Here is a 26,362-nt window from a genome sequence, read left to right on the forward strand (position 1 = left end):
TAAATCGTCTTTCAAAGCGTGATTCCCAAATCACAAAAGCAAGCGCGAAACAAAGCAAACTCAACCCAAAGGGCTGAGACAAGAAGAGCGCGACAATGAAACTGCCCGAAATGGCATTCTGGGTGTTGCGGCGTTGCCAGTGGCTCCATGGTAGAAGATGATGCATTGTCTCATAGCTATCCTAAGGCTCTAAGCTATGTCGGCTGACTAACGCTAGGAGGGTGACACTGGGCCTTTTTGTGCCGTCGGGGTGGTAGCACCAGAAGAGACACCCCCTGTGGCAGGGGGGTTGCGAGGGGTGGTGGGAGAAGGAGGTAAGGAGGGGAGAGGCTGGTTCAAGCGGTCCGTCTTGCCACTCTTGGGAGGCGACCTTGTGAGAGTAGCAAACGCATTGCGCTTCATATTAGGCCAAGTACTCGGGTGACGCTGGTCATCGAAATGCCCAAGCGGCAACAGACCAACATGCCTAACGTGTCTGGTGTACGGATCGTACGATGACTTGAGATGTGGCTTGTCCGGACGACTCTTTGAAAGTACGTTGCCTATCTTGGTCTCGAGCGGCAACAGACCAGCACGCATAGCGTGTCCGATGTACGAGGCGTACGATGACTTGAGACGTGGCTCGTCCGGACGACTCTTTGAAAGTACGTTGCCTATCTTGGTGTCGTCTGCGAAATGAACTTGCTGCAAAATGCTGGGTTGAGACGGGGCAGGACGGGAGGCACGAATACGATTGACAAGGTGATCGTCACTCTTGTGGGGGTGGGTACCGTGGACCGAGCACAGGTGACGGTGGGCAGGGTGAACTTCGCACTTGTCGATGAAGGCAGGGTCGATGCCGGCTTTCTGAGCAAGCTGAGCACGCTGGACCGGACGCTGGTCGCCGCCCTCGTTTTCGGGAACTATAACTTCAAACGTTAGCGACGATCCCTTCAATGAACGATAATTAAAACCATCGCAGTTTCATGGAGCTATGCTGATTAATGATTGAATCCTGTCAAGGATTAATATGTCTCTTTCATCTCTCTTGAGGCTCAGTATGCGGCCAAATGAAGTTCATTTGTTCATGGGTCTGACCCTGCAGGCCAAGGCCCAATCCCAAAGGATAAAGGCTATTTCCACAGAGTGAATGGCATCCTGTCTAAGGAGAATGTTCTTATTATAATGATGAATGGGAACCAGGCCCAGGGCACTCATCCCAATAGGAGGTGACCACGGGTTCTCGAGAAGTATCAAGTCCCAAGTCAAAATCCCATAGTGAAGCCTGAGACCGAAGAAAAGCCCAAAAGACCCTGCAAACGACTCAAAATCACGGCGATGTGGATGGAAGACGACTTACCTTGCTTAGACTTATGCATCTTGCGATAATAGCGATGAAATCAATGAGCTAGAAGCGAAATAGAAGTGGTTGATGATGATGGGGGAAGAAGAAGACGGGGGCGCAACACCAACACTGTCCCCGGACCAACCCAGCTCCGGGCATGATCATAAACGGAAGTCACAGGTGCATTGCCATTGCTATATGGGGTCTTTTCTTGAAATAGAAGGCACGACCCTCAACCTACCTATCACTAAACCACTGTGAGTCCCCCGCCCGCCCGTCTGCCCGCCCTGGAATCTTAGAATTCACCCATGTTCGTAGTCCATATCTTCCCTCCGTTAATTCATCAAGCTCCTTTCTCTCTGGGAAAGGCGAAAAAGCAGAGGGAGGGTGGGGGGGGGAATATGAATTTATCGCAAGATGTCTATGTTTTCCTTCAAACAAGACCGTCCTCAACAAAGGAGTCTTAGAATGAAGAACACAAAACACCATGCGGATACATGCCTATAGCAACTTATTGAAAGATTCGTTATTTATAAGTTCATGCCATTGAAGAACTACCACATACTGGCGAGCAAGCCAATCTAATCCATCCGAGGGCGGCGTCGGTCCCAACATGAAGAGGCGACACAAGGAAATCGTTACTTATAGTTAAATAAAAAAAGAAGCAAGAGGCAAATGAAATTCGTAAATACTTAATAACTTAGGAACGGGAAATACAAGCTCAAGTCCGGGCTCGATTTCTATACTTCAGAAGGCGACGCACTCTTTCAATGCCCACGCACAACCTTGCTGGGGCTTGATAAACACGTGGTGCCGGACTATTGTTGATCAGTTCCGAAGTATACGATGCCACTACTTCGTATGCCTGGCGGTCCTAGGCCTCACTCCTCCTCTGGGTTCTTAATACAGAATATCCCCCGGTGGAATAACCCCCTGTGGCCTGTTCAAGCATCAAGCTTCCACGGGGTGCAATTTCATTTGTGCTGTAAAGTCTTTTCTCTGCAATCTACACACACTACATTCGGGCTCTTTGTTGAAGTTTGACCTGCAATCTTTTGTAGAGCTGGCCTAGTAGGTCAGTAGCCACTGGTAATTTAAGGGCCTAAGGCGTACCGGACTGTTTATGGGATGTGTACCCATAGTGCACATTTGCATTTGAGATACCTGATTATAGTCCGAAGTCCAAACACCCTTTAGAGCTCATTCCAAATCATAGAGAGAAGATCAATTAGCCGATGAGATAGCACCGCTGCATGACCACTATCACTACCTATATGTGAAAACAACTCTGATTCATATATCTTCAGGCATGCTGGTATAGGCTTTGTTGAAAAGAGCCACATTGCCCAGCAAGTGAAGTCAGTCTATCCACAATCCTTGAATGGTCCGTGATCTGGGTGGAGCGGAGCCTACACCTACACCCATCTTTGTTCGAATCGACATATCCGCGGTACCGGTAGCGATGCCTGCTCCTCTAGTCGGAGGCTTTGTATGGTGTTGCCTATAGCCGGAGTAAGAATGGTATCGCATCGTAATTGGTGTGGCTGATCGCTGGCTGCGGTTATTTCTCGTCCCCTCCTGCCCGAATCGAGTAACCTCACTATCACCAGCCGCAAGCCAGCCGCTCAGCGCAGCCGCAATGGTCAGGGTTTAAGTAGAAGTCCCCTCGAGCATCTCGACCAACTTTACCATCCATTCTCCCACACTGCACGCATCCGCATCACCAAATCCCATTCGTCATGGATCTCATCTCAATATCCACCATGCCGACCCTGACCTCTAAAGCCCGTCTCTTCCATCTAGAGCGTCTGCTTTTCAGGCAACACTGCAACGACGTTGCCCTCTTTATCCTGGGCAACGCGGAATTGAGCATCGCTGAGCTCAACGACTTCATCGTGGAGCTCCGCGCCCATGTCACCGTTCTCTGGCTTGCCGGAAATATGCTTCTCCGCGACTGCAACCCCGATGACCTGGCATACCTGCCACCGGGGTTCATGACAGGTATGCAACCTCGCCTGGGACGATCCCCCATGACCGAGTTCGCCTGGGGATGCTTCTATACCAGGCGCGAGCTGGGCTGGCTGCATTATCAGTATAGCCAGTTCAACGACCGTTTAGACATCGCGGCCAGAATCAACCGTTGTGGGCGGCGCTGGAACTTGGCCGAGGACTTCCCTTCATTCGCTCGCCCTATGATCTATCCATTCGATTTGGACAATGAGGATGATGGTGGTCTTCTCCAACTCCCTCATTTTCAACCCAGCCTCCAGCCGCGTTAGGTGTCTTTTTTTCGTTTCCCGGTGGTCTTGCCCTTTCCTTTATCCCTTCCTTTCGCGTCATTAGCGTGAAGGTATCACGAAACCTTTGAGATGGGAAAGCTGATAATCAACTGGTCGGTGAGCTAGATAACCATGTCTGCGTCGGCGTGCGCCTGCTCCCGCAATAATACTCCATTTCCAATTCACCTGGCTGTCACTTTATCGTCACTTAAGCTTGTAATGTATTTCGTAGTCTGGTCAGAGTAACGCGAGTATGTCTGCGTGGGCGTGCGCCTGCTCTAACAGTGATTATTGATTTCCCATTACCTGGCCATCGTTTGAGCATCACCTGTAACGTAGAGCATGGACTCCATTCGTGCTAGCCAGCAGCTAGTATGCTGTGCACCCGTTTTTATGCTAAAATTGAGACTTCGCAGCCACCTGAACTCGGATTATTGTCGACCTGATCCAAAGTATGTATGACACCATATCGCAAGGATCGGAACCGTCAACACACTGCAGCGAGCAAAAACCAGTTGCTGGTCCGGGTCAATCAGTCAGTGAGTTAGTCCCTAGCGAGTCAATGTATGTACATCATCATGTTGAGGCTCCCATCCTCCACGAACAGCGTACCAAGGGAAAACAGACTGGCTGGAACAAAAAAAGTGGCATTTCCTTCCCTATCTTATTTGGGGGCCTTGTTACGCCAGAAAGGTGCAAATAGCCCTCCAAGGCAATTGACAAACACGGTATGCAGGATTGCTTTTAGCCAGCTGTCTGTTGCACCCTTTGAGAGAAACAGCTGGAACCGACCGATTCTGACTGGTAGGACGAGAATCCTCATCATTCTGCTTTGGCGCAAGGTTGCTGTCGGCAGCAGGCTTGGCGTCGGATGCATTGGCAACGGACTCAGTGATTCTCTCGCTGGTTTCGGCGGGTTGGGTTGGCTCGACGGCCTCGACCGGTGGTTGCGAGCCTTATGTGGCCAGCTTCGCCGTGGAGGACTGGCCCAGTGTGCCGAGAAGAGCTTCGTACCCGCCTGCAAGACTGCAAGAACCGGAATAGTTTCGATCGATATGACAGATTGCTGGTTGGAAAGACAGAACGGTGTTGGCTCGCTGTCTGTGGGCTGGGCCTCGGCCTTGGGATCCTCCCAATCTGTCGATGATTCGGGTGCGGTCACGGAATCCTGGTGAGCGGCAACGGCAGCCACGCCGGCACCCGCGAGAACAGTAGCGGGGGCGGCAGCGGCGCCGGTCCCGAGAAGCTCGGCGCTGACGCCATCTTCCTTGGCAGAAGCATGATGAGAAGGTGCAGCAGCAGTCTCTTCCTGATTCACCCAACGCTCACAGCATCGTCGGACGCAATCATCCTAACAATGTCTGAGACTCTGAGCCTCAGGGTTGCTATCCAAAGAGCAAACGTCAGAGGAAGTCGTCCTGGCGAAGTCTGAAGAGACCTACGCTCCTCACCAATATCACTAAATTCTGTGGCGAGCCCCCCCATCTCTTGCTATACCTCACTGACTACTCTGAAGTACGCCCACTCGAAGCCCCTCAAGAGTCCCTTGAGGAGCCATATACCAAGGCCGATAGGCCTTTGCTGCACACAGGGACGGGCTCTTCGGGCGCCTTGCGGTGCGATAGCCTCGAACGATGGGAGGAAGATCAGTTTCCATGCCAACTGCGGTAGTTCCGGATGCATGTGGTCTGCTGCTACCTATTTATGTTCGGTCTGATAACAAGAAGAGTCTTTGTGTCGACTCTGGTGACTGCCGTGTGTCAGATTCAAAGTCCGCTGTTGGTTAGGTACTCCCATCCATTGCACAGCGCTCCATCCAGCATTAGGCATTGCGTGGCAGGGAGAGCTTGGGCTCGCCTACCTACCTAACCTATGGCATTTCTTTTCCCGTCATCCATGGAATTTGATCCATCCCTGGACCCTAGGTACTCGGGCATATATGTAGTGCTCGGCCGCCTACATGTACATACGCATGTAGGTACCTAGGTTTCTGACATATTGGCAAGGCCACAAGACAGCCTGAGAGGACCAGGAGAACAACGACTACAGTTTGCTAGAGCCATCCAATGCCCGCCGAGAGGCCAGCGGCTCTCTGCTTGGGAGAGAAACCTCGAAAAACGCATTTGGGCCTTGAGTAGTACATCCGGGGTTGAAGAAAAACAATTCGTCGGCTTCCGTGGGGTAGAATACATCGCTCGTACTATAAACTATTTCACCCTCGGGACAAGAGTACATAGAGTAACAGGAGGGGTGAATACCTACAGTAGCTGCTTCACTCTTGGGAGATGTTTACAACGATAGATGTGATCCAATCACCGATGCCGGTGATGACGCCACGTCTATGCCTGAGGTATCCACATTTTCTCCCACCGATCGGCGATAGCTTGAACGCTTTCTCCTCCGGTGCATTCTTTCTGACTTCCTCAACATATTATATTCATTCAAAATGCAGTCGGTTCGAGGCGCTACCCGAGCCGCTTCGCGCACAATCCGACTCTCGGCATGGCGGCAAGGCGACTTCCCCATAAAGCCCGCAGGACCGCATCGGAGTTTATCGGCGCAATGGATGACTGCACGCCGATTGCATACGATACCACCAAGAATGGCCGCCGCGGAGTCGAGTGAGAAGGATTCGTCGAATCCAGCGATGTCATTCCCCTGTCTCGACGCTCAAGAAGCAAGGTCAGCGCAGCTTTCAGCTCGGTCGCTGCGATCCGGCCCCGAACCCTCATACACCACCGGTCAACACGAATCATACCACTGCGACCAACCACTACTTCTTGACTGGGGCGGCGTGCTTTCGGAGTTTGACATTGCCTATGAAACATGGGGTGAACTGAACAACGACAAGAGCAATGCCATCCTCCTCCACACAGGCTTGTCTGCCTCAAGCCATGCCCACAGCACAGCGTCCAACCCGAAACCCGGGTGGTGGGAGAAGTTCATTGGCCCCGGATTGCCGCTGGATACCAATAAATACCACATCATTTGCACCAACGTTATCGGAGGTTGCTACGGCAGCACAGGCCCGTCATCCTTCGACCCCTCTGACGGAAAGCGGTATGCAACCCGCTTCCCCATCCTGACGCTGGAGGACATGGTGCGTGCTCAGTTCCGCCTCCTCGACGGCCTCGGGATCAAGAAACTTGCCGCCTCCGTCGGATCCAGTATGGGCGGCATGCAGAGTCTCGCAGCAGGCGTCCTCTTCCCAGAGCGCATCTCCAAGATCGTCAGCATCAGCGGCTGCGCCCGCAGTCACCCGTACAGCATTGCTATGCGGCACACACAGCGCCAGGTGCTGATGATGGATCCAAACTGGGCGCGCGGATTCTACTACGATGCGATCCCGCCTCATTCAGGCATGAAACTTGCGCGCGAGATCGCAACAGTCACCTACCGCAGTGGGCCAGAGTGGGAGATGCGATTCGGTCGCCAGCGTGCAGACCCCAGCAAACAGCCTGCTCTGTGCCCTGACTTCCTCATTGAGACATACCTCGACCATGCTGGCGAGAAGTTCTGTCTCGAATACGACCCCAACAGTCTCCTTTATGTCTCCAAGGCCATGGATTTGTTCGATCTTGGCCATGCTCACCAGACAGCAACTCTGAAGCGTCGCGCAGAATCCACACATCGCATCGCGCACGGCGGTGCCGCGCCGAATGCCTCGGATCCTGCTTGCAGTCTGACTCTCCCGGATAAGCCGTATGAAGAGCAGCCTAGCTCGACTGCCAATGTGGCTCCGCTGGACCAATCAGTTGCTGCGGATCAGATGGAAGGTCCGCCGCGCGATCTTGTCGCTGGTCTTGCGCCATTGAAAGATCACCCCGTACTTGTCATGGGTGTTGCGAGCGATATCCTGTTCCCAGCGTGGCAGCAGCGGGAGATTGCCGAGACACTCCGTGCTGGAGGTAACAAGAAGGTTGAACATATTGAGCTGGGTGATGATCTATCGCTGTTTGGTCACGATACTTTCTTGTTGGACCTCAAGAATATTGGGGGTGCCTTGGGTAAATTTTTGCGCTAGTCGCATTGCACATTGCGTCTGACGCAGTCAGTTAATGAAGTTTTGTACATATGTCGTAAAGCGTGTGATGTTCGATCAGTGCATCTAGCAGGCGTTTTGAATGAATGTATTCACCTTTTTTAATTCGTCTGGGAAGAGGGCTAATATACAGCTTGTGGAAGCAAGACCTCCATCACAGCTCCTATGGCGCAGTGGTATGCCTTCGTGGTCTAGTTGGTTATGACGTTGGTCTCATATACTTTTCATATGACATTCTTGGTAACAAGATTGACATCCGAAGGTCTCCAGTTCGATCCTGGACGAGGGCATTTCTTTTTTTTTTTTTTTTTTTTTGCCGGGGACTGGTTGGATCCACTATTTTGACATCGGCGATTGAGATTCTACTGTCTACCGTCTACTGTGGAAGGCAACATGAAAACCCACAATTGAATGATTTTGAATCTAGGAACAGTTACATACAAAAGGACTATGGCAGAGAAGCAGAAGTTTTAGGAAGATGAGCAACAACAATGATTTATTCAATCGAACAAATAACTAGAAAACCCAGCGCATCCAAACCCATGGTGATGGCACAAGATCGAAAAACAAATAACAAACATGCAAAGGAAACTCGCCCTCAGGTTGCTCTCGGTTTTCATAACCGACTTCCAGCTAGATGACAATTTTACCGAGACATTAGATGCCCGAGTAAAGCCGTTATCAAGCGGATGCCTGCAGTATTGGCTTAGTTCGTCTCGTAGACGATCTCATCATCGGGCGAGTATGGGGACAAAGTGTAGGGAGAAAAAGAAAGTAAACAACTCAAAGTCCATGAAGCCCACGATCCCACAACTTGTTGCCAGAGGCAGAAAGAAAGGTCAAATACCGAAAGCGAAGCTGTGGGTATTTGGTGAAAAAGGGTCAAAGAATCTGAAGACACGAACGCGGAGACATGAGATCGTGATGGAGAATATGTGTCCCAACACCAAATATGAAACCGCAGAACGTGGTTGGAAAGCTGTGTTCCAGTTCCCGATTGAGTATATCAAACGGGTTTTACCGTTTTGCTCCCCTCCGGTGAGGTTCACGTTTAGTAGTTCGGTTCGGTTCGGCGGTTCGGTCCGTGGGTTCGCGGCGAGGGTCCAGCTAGTTCAGTTCGGAGTCGTAGCGTGAAGAGAGGAAGAGAGAAAGAGAAGAGAAGAAGGAAAGGACAGGTATTTATGTTCTGTGTGGGAAAAGTCCAGGAAGGGAAGGCAGAAAGCACGAGCTCCAAAGAAGGAGGGCACGTATATTCATTTGCAGACAACTCTACTCGTAGTCTTGGAGATCACATCCCCAACGCATCACATGATTCACATCAACACTGCGTCACTGCTCCCCCAGTCAATGCAGAGAACAACAAACCGTGTCTGACATCTGACATGGTACATCTACCATTCAAGCTGTGGCCCTGTGGGTTATCAACCGAGATTCATATATCTGGACGTCTCAGATGCACTGCTGAGCTAACCCTTCAAATCAGCCTGCGGCCTTCATATGGCCGCCTTATTGCCCCAGCCTTGAAGCAGGTGTCGCTGTTGGCTGGTGTGCTCAGACTCGACATAAGAGTCAGCTTGTATATTTCATACAGCTATGGCTTGGCTTTCTGGCCAGGTGCTAACCTGCGGGACTTGGTGAGTCTGGTTATTGGTCTTTGTAAATCATAACTTTGAGAGTGATCTTAGACGCGGCTTTCCAGTTGTCCTGGGGAAGAAAAGGTTCATCCGCTCCGGTGCCACGCCCCATCATGTCTGAGGTACCCCTTATCTTCGATATCCCAGAGCTCAATAGGGCTACCTACCTCGTATGCAACATACTCAATTGAAATTGAGGCCGAGGAACTGAGCACTGCAGCGTGTCTTTCATACCCGGTTTTTCATTCCCACATGTTTCTCATAGGGTGCCTTGGCGCTTTGGCATTAACGGTCTCTCCGATATCTGATGATTGGCCGTGGTGATACAACGCAACTGTGCGGTCCTTCGTGCCCAAGACGGGCATTCACTGTCTGTCCGTCAAAAGAATGACCCATGTTGACGCACACGCCTTACACTACCTGCTTTGCAAAAGCAGATAAAATATGGCGAGTTCTCATGAGTCATGATGCTCAAACTGCGCGTTGACAATTACAAATACTAACCAGCCTTGCTCACTTTGTTAGTACAGGTACGGGGCTGTCACCTTGTCATGGAACTTGCGCGATGTAGGCATAGTAAGGTATGCACGATGCAGTAGTCCAGTGCATGATCATCGAATATCTCAACACGAGATGGTACTAGAATATGCCCTCGGATTGAAAACTACCAAATTGTCACTCGTCATGGACGTGCCCGTCGTTTCCTTGAAAGGCATACAGACTAAGCACATATACAGGGTCTCGGAGAGTGCGACAGTGTTTCGTCATCGGGCTAGTACCAGAACATGGAGATGGAGTCGAGATCACAGTGGACCCGAGGGCTGCATGAAAGGTGGCGATCGGTCGTACTCGCGGCGACCTAGAATATGAACAGCATTGCTGATAAATGTTAATAAAGCATGTTCAATGGTTATGTGAGCACATGAAGACAGGAAACTGGGAATAACTACTGCACAGTCTATTCAGATCTCTGTTCATTGTTCAATCACACATTACTGGGCCGATGTCTTCTTCCACTCCGACATCAGGGGGATAAAGTCCATGGCCCGACGGTTCAGTTCGACCGACATGTCATGAGAAGCTCTTGTGAGGGTTATCGTCATCAAGACTTGACACGGATGCTGCAGCGAAGGTGTATTGATGTAAGGAAACAAAGAGACGCATTTTCAAAACATACCTTTTGTGATGTAGAGCGAAGTGAGCCCAAGGCGTCAATGCTCTGCTATTGTATGCATTTGGTGTCCATATCTGCTAATACACCCTCCCAAGGGAGAATAAATGGTTCCTGCCATTGACCGGTACAGATTGAACGATTCAATCCCAAGTTGCGCGTAGGGTGCGCGTAAGCTGCGCCAACGTTGTGCAAAGTGACTTTGAAATCCGTAGACCTGCGCGGTGTGTCAACAACAACATGTTGTCGCCTGAGAGAGTGTAAGAGAAGGTATGAGATAGCTCGCGGACAACTGGCTGAGGAGTTCGCAATTGGGACTCCGTGTAAATGTAGGAGGAGACGTGCGCGTGAGACAGAGAGCCAGGATGACACCGCTTTCTCGGCCGCCTAACTCCATTGTGATCCCGAGGTTTCAGCGGCAGATTTCTGCCGGCAGAGAGCCAGCCGACAACACGTGATAGCAATCTCCTTGGCGGCTTGGCCTGCATACTACGGCCCGTTCGCTAGTGAGTATGGTGTGGGAAGCTAAAAGGCACAGATAGTGATAAATCTGATCTGTCTTCTTTCTGCAACGTAAATCTTTAATCCTTGATACACATTAGTGACATTACACGCACCTCACACGACAGTCGCAGTAACGACAGCGGCCAACAGATAAGATCACAATATGAGCAACGACTCATTCCACTATTTTTCGCAGCCACCTGCAGAGCTACGCCGTATGATCTGGATGCACTGCCTACCGTACCGTATAGCAGAAGTCTAGAAGAAGACACCCCTGACAGCTTTTTCAACGGCATGAACTCGAAACATGCCTGCGAGAACCTGCGCACGAGCGGCACGACACTCCGAAACGCTCAGATACCGGCTATTGCATACGTCAACAGCGAGTCTCGGCAAATCGCACTAGAGCAAGGACGCCAATTAGAGCCGGCTGATGTGAGACTTATAAAGTCGATATGGGTACAGCCCCATCGAGATGTGCTGCATCTCAACTGGTCGCGGTTGTGCTATGCTTCCTGGGGAGTTGATGTAGATTATGAAGCCTGGGTCGACGAGTTTCTATTGCAGGCGAAGAATCTTGGGATGCGGCCTTCTATCACGGCTGCTCTTATTCACTATTTCAGCTTGAAGGCCGTGTTGGATTACGCTGGTGATGCGAATTTGCTTCGCAGATATGAGCATTGCGATCAAGGTATATTTGATATACCGAAAATTCATTATCACCGCAGAGGGGAGGGAATTGATGACGTGCGTGAGATGGTTGATATCCTGCCTTGGGCGAAAGGTCAATGCAGCATGCTAGACATAGCTATGGTGGGAGTCACTCTGCATATTACCAGGGAAGTTGCTCTGAGGTCTGGTCTATTCGGATTACTAGGCGATGCGCCTGTTCAGATGGTTGATGTCGATGATGAGGCTCGGTTGAGGGAATACCATGCACTTTTCCGGGAACACGCATTAGAAACGGAACCGGTTGTGGAAACACTTTTCGAAACATTTACCAGTCCTTTATTCAAAATGGCTGTGGAGACTTCGAAACGCAAAGCTGAATGGATCATCTACGCGTACATGTGGCAGTCAGCTCGGGACAGAAAAATGGACATTCTTGGGCCGATCCCGGGCTCTGCTTGGCTGCCTTACCTGCCGGAGCAAAAGTAGCACGGTGCGATACGATAATAGCGTTCATTCAACCGCGTTCCTGGCCCCGAGTCCGACCTGTGGGCTTCCCGTGATGTGGTATCGGTTGGGGACTTGGGATGGTTTCCATCCCCTTCAATTGTCGCGGCGCGGATACGAGGAGGCAACTGAGGTAAAGCAGCTCAGGGTCTGCTGAGTGCGTACGGAGTACTACCGCTACCGGGCAACCCTTAAGTGGCGCACCCGCTGATAAATAGGCGGACCGCGGACCCCACAGGGCATGCATTGCATGATGAATGCCAAATAAATATTGCAAACTTCTAAGTTCTGACGTTTTTACACACAATATACCTCAGCGCAGCCGCAATGGTCAGGGGTCAAATAGAAGTCCCCTCGCGCATCTCAATAAACTTTACCATCCATTTTTCCACACTGCATGCATTCTCTCTGATCCATTTCGAGGTCCGCATCACCAAACCCAAGTCATACATCAAACATAAACCTCACCGATCCGATCTCCGCACCACCATGCCGACCATGACCTCTAAAGCCCGTCTCTTTCACCTAGAGCGTCTGGCTTTCAGGGAACACTGCAACGACGTTGCCATCTTTATCCTGGGCAACGCAGAATTGAGCATCGCTGAGCTCAACACTTCATCGTGGAGCTCCGCGCCCATGTCACCGTTCTCTGGCTTGCCGGCAACATGCTTCTCCGCGACTGCACCCCCGATGACCTGGCATACCTGCCACCGGGGTTCATGACAGGTATGCAACCTCGCCTGGGACGATCCCCCATGACCGAGTTCGCCTGGGGATGCTTCCAGCCCAGGTCGCGGTCCCAGGCAATGCTGCACATCTGTCATGAACCCCGGTGGCAGGTATGCCAGGTCATCGGGGGTGCAGTCGCGGAGAAGCATGTTGCCGGCAAGCCAGAGAACGGTGACATGGGCGCGGAGCTCCACGATGAAGTGTTGAGCTCAGCGATGCTCAATTCTGCGTTGCCCAGGATAAAGATGGCAACGTCGTTGCAGTGTTCCCTGAAAGCCAGACGCTCTAGGTGAAAGAGACGGGCTTTAGAGGTCATGGTCGGCATGGTGGATTTGAGATGAGATACGAAGTGCGGAGATTGGATTGGATCGGTGAGGTTGATGTATGACATGGCACGGTGAAATGACTTCGAATGCGCCCCTTCCTGGGGCTAAGCGAATATCAAGTGCGTTGCCAGGAAACATGACTGGAAAAAGTGCATTCCCGAAGCCCCATATGAACAAGGACAGTAAGGTTGCTCAAATCCCGATGCATAAACTGCGCGGGAAACATACCGGGTGACTCCATCTGAGACAACAATTAGGACCTTCAAGCGTGGCTTGAAATAACTCTTTGCGCATTCAGAATATCCGGCTAGCTGCAGGCATATATGCTGACCGGGGGCATAGGGCCGCATAGCGTTAAGCGTTTGGACCAAGGCACGTTGCCTGCTAGCATTGACTAGAAGGCATAAAGCAGTTGGTCAGTGAAATGTTTGATAAGCGACATTCAAAAAGATCATGCAGTCATAAAACTGCGAGGCAGCAAGGTAGCAAGCCTGTGAGATGGAGTGCAGTAGGTAGGGCTTGGATGACCGGGCTGGACTTACGTTGATCCGAAGTACCTCACGAAAGCATAAGGAAGTCTAACGGCATCGCATCCAGGTTCATCAGTGGGAATTTCACACGGACAGAACCTGGACCAGTGGACCTTGCAGTGTCAAAGAATCGAAAGTGCGAAGAGTTGAAGATGAGTAGAGGTGCAGGTGGGAAGTTCAAATGGACTGTCTCAGCAGCAGCTATTTAAGTCAACATACTGCCCAGAGCGGTTGGCGGGCCGGGATTACATTAGTCCGGGGGTGCTCCCCGGTCATTGAACTCGGGCCGAAGGCGCCCCAGGATCAACATTATCCCGCACCGGTACCTACCCACTCCAATGAGAGGGCGGTGGATATCACTGAGGAAGCCCCGGACCCTGGTTGCGATGATACGGTGATACCCATCCGGCCATCCCTACTGTACACATCGGTTTGGCCGGGGCTTGCAGTTACTGAAGAAGCCTGAGCTCACTGCTTGTCGATTTAGTGTGGCGTCGCCGATGATCTACGACCGTAAGATATCACGAGTCACGACAACGACAACGACAACTACGACGACAACGACAACTACGACGACAACGACAACTACGACGACAACGACAACTACGACGACGACGTCAACGTCGACGACGACTACAGTGCCCAGTTACAAGGTGACAGATCAATGATTTGGAACACTCAAAAGATGCGATTGATTACCGCACCGATATTCCTGTACCAGATCCTAGCTTCGTTTCGGAGCCACCGCTTGGGCCAAGCTTCATCATGAGTTGAGTCGACGGGGCTTGCATTGACCCAAGTAAACTCCACAACGCATGAAGCACGCCAGGCTGTTATTCACGGGCAGTATTTCCGGGTTCACCTGGAGCTGGGACTGCGTACCTCAGATGGGTCCAGCGAATTTCCAATCTAAAATCGACAGAGGGACTTAACATCTCTCGTGGGGACTCGGGAATTTACTGGACTGTTCATCAAAAAGCGCCGCGATGAAATGGCAGTGCTCGATACATGCTACATGCTCGCCTTCATACAATCAAGGGAATATTTACTCTCGAGGGTACAAAGGCCATGGAACTTAGGTATAAGTTAGGTTCATAGACAACAGATGTTAACTATTACATTCTTCTACTATGTATTGGCACTACGTCTCATAAACCCACAAACCAGATCTGCAACATCCTTGAGCCCTAGCTGGAAAAGTAAAAGCACATATGTAAGTCGTGGAACCTAGAACTTCTCCTCGTAGACCCTGGTATACTTCCCGTCTACATGCCACATGAAGGAAGGATAATGATCGTACATGTTTGGAAGACCCAATCTTCCAATACCATTAGTCCATTCGGCGGTTAAGACTTAAGAGAACAATGTCAGTCCCACAGAGAACAGAGGGCTCCAACTGTCAGCCGATATCAGGAGTCGGCTGCCACAGGTTCTACATGCATAGGCTGATCAAGCATCCCAATGGGGTTAGCGTGGCAGTTCTGGGAACTCGGCAGAATCATTGGCTGTGGGTCTGAGGAAACTGGGGTAACCAATTAGCCCAATTTGACCCCATTCGAAATGGGCAATTCCGCACCTTCCCTCTTCCGAGAAAGACTCAGGTAAATATAGAAAGAAATGCAGTCGCGACCGGAGTCTCCAGGGCAAGGACCTGCAAGATCTCCCTCCCCGACCCCAGCCAATCCGCCGACATCCGACTATCCCTTGCAGGAGATCAAGACGCATTACAAGGACGATCAAGCACGCGACAGCGATGAACTAAGCCGCGACTTAGAATCGGGTGACGCGCCGCTCCTGCCCTCGGATCAACCTGGCATGGAGGACGTGAAGACGCGCGAGAAGTTCGTGCAAGATCCGCCATTTTCTTGTACGCCGACGGGATTTTGTCGGTGGCTGCGCGGGCCGAAGCCGCCGCATGTGTATCATATTCATCCTTGGTTTCCTCAATTGCAGGCTGCGCCGGCGCGTCTGATTGATGAGAGATTTCCCCGTAGGAGTTCGAAGATTGCCCTGCTTTTTGGTGGCTTGGTCTTTTGGATTGTTGTGTTCTTCTTGTGGTTGAAAGTTTCTGTCGCGGGCCAAGATGTGCCGGGGTATGGGCGGCCGGTTAAGCTTTCGTGTCACCATCGATTATGGTGGGTTTTTTACTTTGTGTTCTCCCCCACAGAGATCGTTATCTGGTATTGTGAAGCTGACTGTGTGATTCAGGAGTAATGGCACGAATTGCGGACTAAATGGTGATCTTTGTCGTCCGTTCGAGGATCAGTCCTTCGCTTTCCAATGTCCGTCTGGCTGTGCGGCGGCGATTCTTTTGGAGCCATATATTGTTGGTGATCAAGAACTCAACTATCGCCCGTTAGTCGTGGGTGGTGGACCATCGCAGCAAGACGGTCAGACTAGTGGTCTTTACCGTGGTGATTCGTCAATTTGCGCATCGGCATTGCATGCGGGTCTCATTGATGATGCAACGGGTGGATGTGGCATTCTGGATCGCACGGGCGAGCAGAAGAACTTCCAATCCGTCTCACAGAATGGCATCGAAAGTATAGAGTTCCTCTCGAGCTTCCCGATGTCGCTCCAACTCAGTAAGGACGCGACATCCCCAGGCTCAGACGAGGCAAAGCCGATCAAGTGCTCCGATGCGCGCTGGTCGCTATTCACATTCACCTTGATATATACCATCTTGCTCTCATTGGTTGTGACATCGGCACCGGCGTATTATAGCATGATGTACTTCATCGTCTGGTTCCAGGTGGCCATGGCATCCGATCCACCCTCCATGGGAAGCCTCTATGACCTTGTCTCTATAGCGCTGGGCCGCTTCCTTCCCGGCGCATTTGTGGGGTTCGCGCTGTATTATTTCTGCGTTCGACACACGCTTAGAGATCTGGATGCGCACTGGGACAAGACTGTCCTGTGGCTGGGTGGCTGCTGGGTCGGCGCCCTGAACACAGACACTTTCGACCGCATCCCTATCTCCCGCCTCACGCCCCACGATATACAACAGCAGCCCGGTGCTCTGACAGCTCTTATCATCGTAGTCGGGACCCTTATTGTGATCGCTTTTGGTCAAGCACACTGCTTCCGTCGGGAGGGCCGGTTCTTCCCCACAATAAGCATCTACGGTGTCCTTGTTGCAGTCGTTCTCATCCTTGTCGCCGTCCCGCACATGAACCTACGCATCCACCACTATATCCTGTCGCTCCTTTTCCTACCAGGAACAACCTTGCAGACGCGACCCAGCCTCCTCTACTCAGGCATCCTCGTGGGTCTTTTCATCAACGGCATCGCCCGCTGGGGCTTTGACTCTATACTCCAGACCCCTGGCGCCCTCCTTGATGGTGCCAAACTCGGCACCGTTCCCCCAAAGATATATCCCCCTTCTTTGACGGACACCGACAACCTCGTCTTTTCCTTCCCAGACCTCGAACCCCACGCCGACGGTCTCAGCGTCATGGTCAACGATGTCGTGCGATATCAGGCCTTCCGGCCTAAAGACGGCCAGCATCTGCCTGATTTCACTTGGTCCCGTACATATGACGACGAGTTGGAGTATTTCCGGTTTGGCCTCGTACATACTAATGCTTTGGGTGGGCTTTGGTACGAAGACTTTTCGTTGCCCGCCGTTTGGGGCGTTGATGGAAATTTTGTTTTCCCTGATCCTGAGATTCCTAATCCTGAGGGTTCCGAAGCCGGTTCCGAGTCCGCATAGAGGGAAGCCTCGAGTGGTATATGTCATCTGTACCTACCCTTATCCTTCTGTCTAAATTGGGCATAGACATTATTGTTACCTTAGTTCACTCTTTCAAGATTTGGCTTGAGCTTCTCTTTTCTTTGGTAACCTATACGTTCCATTATTTGTTCAGACAGGGACGACCTCAACAGTATTGGTTCTACACAGTAGATCCAAATGCGGCTTTACGAATACTGAAAGGGTCAGAACACGTCAACACCCAGCAATATCTCCAGGAAAGCCTTTCAAAGTAGTGGATTCCAATGATGCTACGAAGCAGATCGCCATGTGTCATAATCATACCTAAAGCCTTTGAGCACAACCATAATATACAGCACCCTGTAGGGCGATAATGTCGACGCACGATTAGGTCCCTCAACTCTTGCGATAGTCGCGACATGATACCTGTACAATGGATTGCTTGCCACCGTCTCCAATAACCAGCGCCGTAAGCTCACCTCCATTCACACAACCCGAGTCAAGACCCTTCGTAAACGTGCGAATGGAAAGAGAAGAAGAAGCATCGTGACCATAAACAACAGTCACGGTTTTCGATCTGGGGTCTTCAGCCGAGGACTCGAGACTCGAATATAGTGCAGATTGCTGCTTATCAAACACCTACCACCAAAGAAAGTCAGTATACCAGCAAGAGAATGGAAACGGATATGCAAGACGATTCCCTTACTTCTGCCCATTTCACCCCCTTCTTCTTCGGACTGGGTAAGTTTGTATCAGGATCAAGAGTCCGCATAGTCATGACGCTCAACAAATCCTGTTCCTCAAGCTCAACACCGGGGTCAAGTCCCGCATGGACAACCACCACCCGTCCCATCCCCGGGACCTGCCCGATATCTAAAATAACCGGGCACGCTTCCAGCCACTGGACTTGCTCATCGCTCAAAGAACTAGCGAGAGCACGCTCTGCCCGCTCCTTCGACGAATCTTTGCCGGAAGGCGTCGCGAGAGTCCCCGTCTTCGCCATGCGTCGCAAACGTAGGATCCTATCTTCGTGGTTGCCGCGCACACTAGATGCGGAGCACTGCCGCGCTAAATCCACGACTCCTTTGCTGTCGGGACCTTTGCTGATCATGTCTCCGACAAAAATGAGGTGGTCGTTTGCTTGCTTGAAGGCAACCTTTTCGAGAAGCCGTACCACTATTGTAATCTCGTTAGAACTTAGGACTGGGGGGGTGGGGGGGGGGGGGGGGGGATCGAACAAAAATAATTGCAAATAATGGGAAAAGACGGGCAAAACTTACGCTCGTCTCTGCAGCCGTGCACATCGCCCACGATGATCAGCCGTTTCTGACTCTGACTCTTAGTATCTGCGTCTAGATTCGCAAGATCGCTCGGCACAAATTGTGGATCCAATGTACGAATCCGTATCAAGTCGTCCAGCTCGGATGAGGTACGCTCTTGGAGTCGTGGGGGATGTAGTAGTAGTCGCCACCCGATCCAGGCGAGTATGAGCAATGCGAGGTAGATTAGTGCGTAGCGGCGAAATCGCGGTGCGGAAGCCGCTGAGTAGGCTGTTTGGAGCCATCGCGGGGATTCTGTGTTGTCGGTGGGAGAATTGGAGGCTTGTTGGGCGTCTCCCCGAGGATCAGATTTCCAGCCTTCTCTGGCGGTATTCATGATTGAGTGGGAATATTGGGTAAACTGGTTTGAATGGGAGGTTTGGTGGGTTGACGTCGGGAAGTTGTTTTCTGCGCTGTTGGACTCGAAGTCGTGTAGATGGGACCCGCGTGCTGCCATGTGTATCCAGTTGGCTTATTTATTCCAAGTTGGATTGTTATACTATGTAGCATATGTCCGCGGGCGGTTCTCCGGGATGTCAGTGTGAAGATGTGAAGCGGAAATAAACTCGGGATCCACTTAACCTTCTCCGGGCCCGCTTTTCTGAGGTTAACCTTGGAATGTCGCGGAGCCCAATATCTTGCCTCCTGAGTGCGCTGTTGAGCTTTCAATTCCTGGCTTGCTGTTCTTGTTGGTTGAACTGTTTACTTTACTGTGTACACAGGACCTAGCTGGTGATACCAACAGTGTGCACACCGCGGTCTTCTTCCTCGGTTGGTCTTGTCTGTTTCGCGGCTTGTCATATCATTCTGCTTCATTTAGTTATAGTTTTCTGGTTGTTTCTTTGTTTTAGCTGTCACTCTCACTGAGTCACTGTTAGGGCTGGATCATCCAGGGCTGCGTTTCTCTTTTTCCATAATTGATTAGCCACGTCTTATATTACATCCACGTCTACTCAAAGGTCTTGACCATGGGGCATGTGGTCTTTCCTCATCAGATCCAGGGCCCAGAAAGTTAAGTCGAAGCCATTACAGATCGTATAGTAATGAATCAGATTTCAATGGAAGTGGCCAAGATTTCCGCAGTCCGCACTAACTATAAATTCGAATAATGCTACATATCTGCAAAGAAAACAGATTGCCAATGGATTGAATAAGGAGCACATCAAGAGATTCCTCAGGGTATTTTCGTTGCTTCAAGAAGTCGCAATTCATGGTATATGAAAATTTTCTCTCTGCGTGAGTACCCATTCTATGGCGTCTGTTTTCGATGCATGCTCATGATCAAATTGCCACTGCACAAGACCGCCAAGAGCTACCTTAAGAAAAGCACCACTTTGCTTGAGGTTGAAGATGGTCTTCAATTCGCTTCCGTTGAGTATAGGCTTAGCGAGTCGTGCGTTTTGCAAGCCCTGATCAAACACATGGTCCATGAACTTTGAATATCCGTCAAGTAGGTCGGCAAAGGTGCCATCGTCTACCACCTGAGAAATGGCGTCGGCTAACAGCGCGTACAACACTTGGAGCTTCCACGACCTACCCCAGGACCTGACTGCCATGCCGAGAGCGCTTCGGGTTATCCCGGCTGAAGCTGTTGCAACCTGTCGGACGGACGCATGGACAGAATCCATATTCTTGAGACAATCGCCCAGAATTTTTGATGTTTCGCTTGTTGTCTTGATTGCCCCGGTTGCACTCTTCACAACTTTCTCGATGTCGGTTATCCGAAGTGGTGCGAGCGGCGCCCAGGCCGCCATCAACCAGATGTGCTCCCGTGCTTCAGACTCCCAGAAGAATTCATGTTGCAACAGAAACGCAAGAGTCCTGAATGCGAGGGGCCATGGATTCGGCCATGGGATGTCAGGTTCGCTGCGAGGAAAAGCATGTAGCAGCGCTTGGCTTAGATAACCTGGTGGACCTAGGAAGACCGGGGAATATAGACCGCTTTCATAGAGAAACTCAAAGGCGGTCAACGGATCTGGGCCCTTGATCATTTTCTCAATCTCAATCCCCACTCGCTCGCGAGTGATTTTCACATTGAAAGTCGTTTGGACGAGTGGGTCTTTCATCGCTTGTGCTGTTTCTTGATCAATTTGGAAGCCAAGCCGGCTGGCAAATCTGACCAACCTTAGGATCCGAAGAGGGTCATCCATGAAGGTCTGAGTGGGCTGAAGTGGTGTCCTAATGATGCCGGCTGCCAAGTCTGATAGCCCCATCTGCGTGTGATCTTCGACTCTTCTTCTGTTCAGGTTGTAAAAGATGGAGTTGATTGTAGCATCACGGCGATAAGCATCTTCTACTGTAGTACCGAATTCGACTTGAGGATTCCGGCTCTCCTCTCTATAGACTTCCTTTCTCAGGTTGACAAAATCGACCGGCAACCCAAATATTTCCATAGTCCCTGGCTCTAGGTGCTTCGACTTCTCTGGATTCCTGTTGATTATGTGCAGCCCTTTGATGGTTGGGGGCAAACCAAGCCTCTGGGCTTCGGCGATGTACTCTGTGTCCGAGCGAGAAAACTGGTCGAGGGCTTTCCCGAACTGAGCCCCAGTCATGGAGCTAAGAGCCACATCGATATCCTGGCTTTCGCCGCCGAGTAGTTTGTCTCGAACCCAGCCCCCAACGAACCATATATCGAGATTGGTGGAGTCATGGCTGTTGTACACGATGTGATCCCGGCAGTCGAGCAGAAGTTTCCGCAGAAGCTCTTCGGCTGGTGATAAGTCAATTGTAATTTCCGATTGTTTCGCCATTTTCTGCTAACGAGCGAGCGACTTGTGATGACGTCTGTGTGGGTGAGCCAGTCAAGCACTTCGTGCTCAAGACAGCCGCGAACTTAGAAACTCGTAGACCTGGCGACCATGTTTTTGCACCTTGCCCCCCTTCCTGCGTATGCGTGACGCTATCTTGGGAGATGAGTGCACGACTCTTGATCGTGATTCGTGTTCGAGTGGCGCGGCCAATATTATAGTCTCTAGGAAACTGATACGTGGACTTCCGGAAGCGCCGCGCGAGTGTTGATGTGATCATGTGCCAACAATGCAGAAGTTTCTGAAGAGTAGTATTGGCAGGTACGGTGCAGCCGTGCAGGAGGATAACCTATTACCTATGGGAATTAATTACCACTAGACCACATCAAAAACCAAGGGTCCAAGCCCCAAGGTTCCTGTTTATGGCCTTGGGAGGCCTTATCTCAGCATATCCCAGTCTGACATAACCATCAACTTATAGTTAGAAGGTTGGTCATGTGAGGCCTCCGAGGCTGAAAGTGGTGGGTCACACTCACACCTCCCCGGGCTGGGCGATCCGATCATCCGAGGAATGGCTGGGCGGCCACTGTCACGTGAGCCGGCCTGTGGCCCCACCTTCCTGTTTTCCCCTCCAGTAGCTAGCCTTAGAGAATACACATCAGTTTATCTCTTCCCTTTACAGTTGGTAGCATTCTCTGGTCGACCAGGAGGCCCTGCTGTTCGACGTCTTGAAAGAGACATCGACGACAGAACAACGGAACGTCAACGTCTTGAAAGAGGCTTCGACCCCGTCGCTCTTGAAAGGGACTGACGACCCTTTCCCATCAAGAGGAAGTTTCCAGTCGCTCCCGTATAAGGAACGACAACCCCACGGCCTTTGGGAAGCCCATGTCAGGTCGTGCCTTCCAACGGACAATCAGAATAGCACATCAGCTGAGCATCTACCATTCTCAGCCAGAGCAGCCCCATCAGGACCTCTTTGTAGCGGAGATCGAGCAGGAATTACAACAGGTTCGTACATAGGAACCGGTCTGCGAACTTCCTCGCCATCAACCGCTACCTCTTGATTGGGCACTCGACAGACGAGTACTGGCCAAGGACATACGGGAATTTCGACGTCTGTTCACCCGGTTTTTCCAGGATTCTAGGAACGTCCCGAATCCAGTCGCAAGGCTGCAGGTGGAACTCCGGGGGAAGATCAGAACGGATACGAGTGAGTGGTCATCATACGACTATGCGCCAGCCCAGATCCCTCTCTGAAATGATTGCTCTGGCGGCGATCAGCCCCGCCTCAACCAAGCATGAGAAGGCAAGATGGAAAGCGATATACCAAACAGCGGTCTGGTGTATCTGGAAAGCCTACCTAAGTTTTCCTTGGGCAATGGAGAATTGCTTTTGGAGCCCAGCGGCGGCTATCACCTATTACCTGGAAACTATGCTCCGTCACATCCTCAGTGACCGCATACTAGCGCTCTCTGAGCGCTACCAGAACAATCGACATAACGAACAACAGTTCAAACTACTAGTCTGGGGCGAGGACCCCAAAAAGATCAAGATACTGCGGGGACCTGGAATAATCCCCCGGAACCACAGTGGCCCGCGGAAGGGTGCCTACTCCGCAAGAATATTACGCATGTCCAACAATACTGCAGGTCCCGTTATACGATGGGAGCCCGGTGCAGGCCCAGCCCTGCTAACCCACTTAGCACTAGGGGCCTGACAACCTTTACTTTGGGGGAGTGGCGGCATGGGTTCGACTCCCTGTTTGCGGCGCTGGGGGCAGCACAAGCGCCTCCTCCAGCCAATCAGCAAGCATGGAGTTAGCAGACAGAAAGAAACGACGCCCGCATCCCCGCAAAATACCTGGAAACGGTCACCGCAGAGTCAGACAACCCAAAAGGCAAAAATGGCCCTGAGCAACCCCACCGGTAGCATTTACTCCGAAGGAAACGTGGGGGCTGACTTTTTGTCCGTGTGAATGTAAGACCGTAAGTTCATTTTCGCGTTCTTCTATTTTATTTGTACAAGTTACACTATCCCCGGTACTGGTCATACTCCTCGGCTTCCCTCCTCCGCAGGTTGATGCGCTGGAGAACAGCTTCGTCATACACATCTTCCACCTTCTTGCCACCCTTGAGCACTTCTTTCTCATGTCGAATAGCCTCCTCTTTGGTCATACAGACCAAGTCATTGATCTCCATCGGGATAGTCTTCTGCCCTTCTTTCTCCAGGGTCAGATCCATAGTCCAACCGTGAGCTGGAGTTTGCCAGGGAACGAGAGCTAGTCTATTAGACAAGCCACTGACAACACTCTTCCCGCGGTACACTTCCTCCACAATGAATGCAATGTCATCTTTGCTGAGAGGGGGTCGGAGGCCCACTGTGTCTTGACCAGTGACTTCTTTGATCATTCGCTCATGCAAGCTTAGTAAAGCGCCCAAAATGGTGTCGTAGAGCTTCTCGCGGCCCTTGGCACCCATATTGTAGTCAAGCGGGTAGCCGCTGATTGTGCAGATAACGTGGTTGGCGACGGTGTAACCAAAGACAGCAGGCATAGTGCCCAGGACTGGGAGGATGCGGGCTCGGAAGTCAGGAAGGACTCCAAGTTCCCCAACCTGACCCTTGGTGAATTCTGCTTCGGGGAGAGGAAGAAGGGTAGCCTTGCCTGGGCCAGGTTTCTCTGTCGAGAAGACAGCCGCAACGCCGGAGGAAACACCGAGGAGCTTGAGCCTACGGCGTGTACTGCGAGACAGAGGGTCATCAGTGCTGAGCGAGATGTCGCCGACCACTACGCGAGTTGGGTCCGACTTGCACCCAGCGCCCATAGACGAAATCACGGGCAAGGAATTCGAATGGCAGTAGTGCAGCAACTCGACTTTGGACGTAATATTATCGATACAGTCTAGCACGAAGTCTGGTCGACGGCCCTCTCCATCGTGTGTCAAAGACCACGGACCGAGGAGATCCTCGGACGCGGCCTTCCCATAGAGCTCATTCCGACAGTCGAACATGACCCACGGTGCGATTTGCTCCAATCGCCTCCGGATACAATGGACCTTCGGGGTGCCGACATCGGCCAATGTTGCAAGAGCGTGTCGATTCAGCGATGACAGTGTGACTTGGTCGAAATCAATGAGGCGAATCTTGGATACACCCGATCGGGCAAGGGAGGCAGCGGCATGGGAGCCGACGCCACCGCAGCCGACGACGACGACGAATGACGACCGAAGCTTCGCAAGTCCCTCATCACCTAGGAATACACGGTTGCGGGCAAGCTGTTCAAGGATCAGGTCTATCAAAGTCGTACCGGATGAGTGAGAAAGGTTCGCAAAAGCTGATCACAGAAAAGGTCTGCCTACCATCATCATAGTCTCCCTGCTGTGCTCTGCGAGCCAACGCTGCGCTGCGCTCGTCTTCCTTGCTCAACGGTATTCCACTCGCTGCGGCGCCAAAATCAGTGAGCTGTTGTCAGATGTATCAGCCTTTTGGTCTTCTGCTAGGAATTGGATGCGAAAATCCAGGTGTAACCCACCGCTTGCGCGGGATGTGAATCATCGAGACTTGGGATCGAAGCCTTCAAGTCATGGACTGCTCCTTTGCGCTTGTATGACTGGTATCCGAAAATGGCACCTGCGACAGCTGCGCCCGACACAACAGCCGCAGCCGCAAGCTGTCCGTGGGACGAGCCAGCCTGACGCTGGAGCCAAGAAGACATATTTTCGATCACACCCTTATCTTCCGTATGCTGTGTTCCTCTTCTCTTGGTGTTATGTTCGTGGTTGTCTCGATCTGGTTCGTGATATCTAGTATCCAGGTCGTCAGAATCAAATCCATAGTCAAGATCGGCATCGCTGGGCTCTTGCCACCATTTTGATGCTGGGGGAGTCATGGCTTATGCGGGAAGTACTTACGTATTGAATTGTCGACCGGCGCAGGCATAGGCCTCTTATAGCGGAATGTATATGCGCCTATAGACAGGATAAAGTCTGCCGGGTGGGGCCTTTCCTATCTAGGATGCCGCCGCTTTTATGAGGGTGCTCAGGCTCACCCACTTGAGTTTGGGGATTTTCCTCCAAGTTTATCGGAAAGCCTGGCCCAGGATCAGAGTGGACGTCAGCACGGGCTCAGACCTCGGGATCATGCTCAGTTTTATCACGTGACCAATGACTAATGCTCACTCGTGCTCAGGGTCAGTGCGTAGTACCAAGCCTCAAGTGGAGCACTCTGATTTGGCCACAAAAATCGACCATACTCAAAATAGACGGACCCCACAGGGCCGTCGAACATGTGTGCTTTCACTTTTCCAGCCAGGGCGCAAGGGTGTTGCTGATCAGGTTTGTGGGTTTATGAGACGTGGTGCCTATAGAAGAATATTACATTGGTTGTCTATGAACCTAACTTATACCTAAGTTCCATGACCTTTGTACCCGCAAATACTGCCCGCGGATAACAGTTTTACGTGCCTCATGCATTGTGGAGTATACTTGGGTCAATGCAAGGCCCATCGACTCATGATGAAGCCTGGTCCAAGGGGCCAAGCGGTGGTTCCGAAACGAAGCTAGAATCTGGTAAGAATATCGGTGCGGTAATCAATCACATCTTCTGGTTGCTCCAAGTGATCCAACTTGTGACTGCGCGCTGTAGTTGTCGTCGTCGTTGACGTCCTTGGTCGGGTGTAGTTGTCGCTGACTCGTTGTCGCTGACTCGTTGTCGCTGACTCGTTGTCGCTGACTCGTTGTCGTTGACTCGTTGTCGTGTTGTCTTATATACGGTCGTGGTACTCGTAGACCATCAGCGACGCCACACTTCTTCAGCAAGTGCAAGCCCCGGCCAAACTGATGTGTACAGTAGGGATGGGTATCATCGCAA

General features: G+C 51.4%; 10 protein-coding genes across 10 annotated transcripts; 5 read left to right on the forward strand and 5 right to left on the reverse strand.

Annotated features, from left to right (window-relative positions):
• Positions 1-213: 213 nt before the first annotated feature.
• Positions 214-1,823, reverse strand: N7515_000635 (uncharacterized protein; the record flags this gene model as incomplete). Its single annotated transcript, XM_056661379.1, has 2 exons — positions 214-902; positions 1,811-1,823. 2 exons carry the CDS (start codon positions 1,821-1,823, stop codon positions 214-216), a joined length of 702 nt encoding a protein of 233 aa, XP_056526545.1.
• A 1,264-nt stretch (positions 1,824-3,087) lies between these two features.
• On the forward strand, positions 3,088-3,603 carry N7515_000636 (uncharacterized protein; the record flags this gene model as incomplete). Its single annotated transcript, XM_056661380.1, has 1 exon — positions 3,088-3,603. The coding sequence occupies one exon, from the start codon at positions 3,088-3,090 to the stop codon at positions 3,601-3,603; it is 516 nt and encodes a 171-aa protein (XP_056526546.1).
• A 664-nt stretch (positions 3,604-4,267) lies between these two features.
• Positions 4,268-5,286, reverse strand: N7515_000637 (uncharacterized protein; the record flags this gene model as incomplete). The annotated part of the gene is made up of 2 exons (XM_056661381.1): positions 4,268-4,954; positions 5,110-5,286. The coding sequence occupies 2 exons, from the start codon at positions 5,284-5,286 to the stop codon at positions 4,268-4,270; spliced, it is 864 nt and encodes a 287-aa protein (XP_056526547.1).
• Positions 5,287-6,049: 763 nt separating this feature from the next.
• Positions 6,050-7,627, forward strand: N7515_000638 (homoserine O-acetyltransferase family protein; the record flags this gene model as incomplete). The annotated part of the gene is made up of 1 exon (XM_056661382.1): positions 6,050-7,627. One exon carries the CDS (start codon positions 6,050-6,052, stop codon positions 7,625-7,627), a length of 1,578 nt encoding a protein of 525 aa, XP_056526548.1.
• A 3,621-nt stretch (positions 7,628-11,248) lies between these two features.
• On the forward strand, positions 11,249-12,112 carry N7515_000639 (2EXR domain-containing protein; the record flags this gene model as incomplete). The annotated part of the gene is made up of 1 exon (XM_056661383.1): positions 11,249-12,112. The coding sequence occupies one exon, from the start codon at positions 11,249-11,251 to the stop codon at positions 12,110-12,112; it is 864 nt and encodes a 287-aa protein (XP_056526549.1).
• Positions 12,113-12,795: 683 nt separating this feature from the next.
• N7515_000640 (uncharacterized protein) lies at positions 12,796-13,152 on the forward strand (the record flags this gene model as incomplete). Its single annotated transcript, XM_056661384.1, has 1 exon — positions 12,796-13,152. The coding sequence occupies one exon, from the start codon at positions 12,796-12,798 to the stop codon at positions 13,150-13,152; it is 357 nt and encodes a 118-aa protein (XP_056526550.1).
• Positions 13,153-15,332: 2,180 nt separating this feature from the next.
• Positions 15,333-17,427, forward strand: N7515_000641 (LCCL domain-containing protein; the record flags this gene model as incomplete). The annotated part of the gene is made up of 2 exons (XM_056661385.1): positions 15,333-15,850; positions 15,924-17,427. The coding sequence occupies 2 exons, from the start codon at positions 15,333-15,335 to the stop codon at positions 17,425-17,427; spliced, it is 2,022 nt and encodes a 673-aa protein (XP_056526551.1).
• Positions 17,428-17,823: 396 nt separating this feature from the next.
• Positions 17,824-19,083, reverse strand: N7515_000642 (putative serine/threonine-protein phosphatase; the record flags this gene model as incomplete). The annotated part of the gene is made up of 3 exons (XM_056661386.1): positions 17,824-18,066; positions 18,134-18,603; positions 18,708-19,083. The coding sequence occupies 3 exons, from the start codon at positions 19,081-19,083 to the stop codon at positions 17,824-17,826; spliced, it is 1,089 nt and encodes a 362-aa protein (XP_056526552.1).
• Positions 19,084-19,954: 871 nt separating this feature from the next.
• On the reverse strand, positions 19,955-21,496 carry N7515_000643 (poly(A) polymerase; the record flags this gene model as incomplete). The annotated part of the gene is made up of 1 exon (XM_056661387.1): positions 19,955-21,496. The coding sequence occupies one exon, from the start codon at positions 21,494-21,496 to the stop codon at positions 19,955-19,957; it is 1,542 nt and encodes a 513-aa protein (XP_056526553.1).
• Positions 21,497-23,526: 2,030 nt separating this feature from the next.
• N7515_000644 (tRNA threonylcarbamoyladenosine dehydratase) lies at positions 23,527-25,382 on the reverse strand (the record flags this gene model as incomplete). Its single annotated transcript, XM_056661388.1, has 3 exons — positions 23,527-24,785; positions 24,853-24,955; positions 25,026-25,382. The coding sequence occupies 3 exons, from the start codon at positions 25,380-25,382 to the stop codon at positions 23,527-23,529; spliced, it is 1,719 nt and encodes a 572-aa protein (XP_056526554.1).
• Between the last annotated feature and the right edge of the window lie 980 nt (positions 25,383-26,362).

This window comes from Penicillium bovifimosum (assembly GCF_028826915.1).
Source record: "Penicillium bovifimosum strain IBT 22155 chromosome Unknown utg000001l_segment0_segment0, whole genome shotgun sequence".
Taxonomy (NCBI): Eukaryota; Fungi; Ascomycota; class Eurotiomycetes; order Eurotiales; family Aspergillaceae; genus Penicillium; species Penicillium bovifimosum.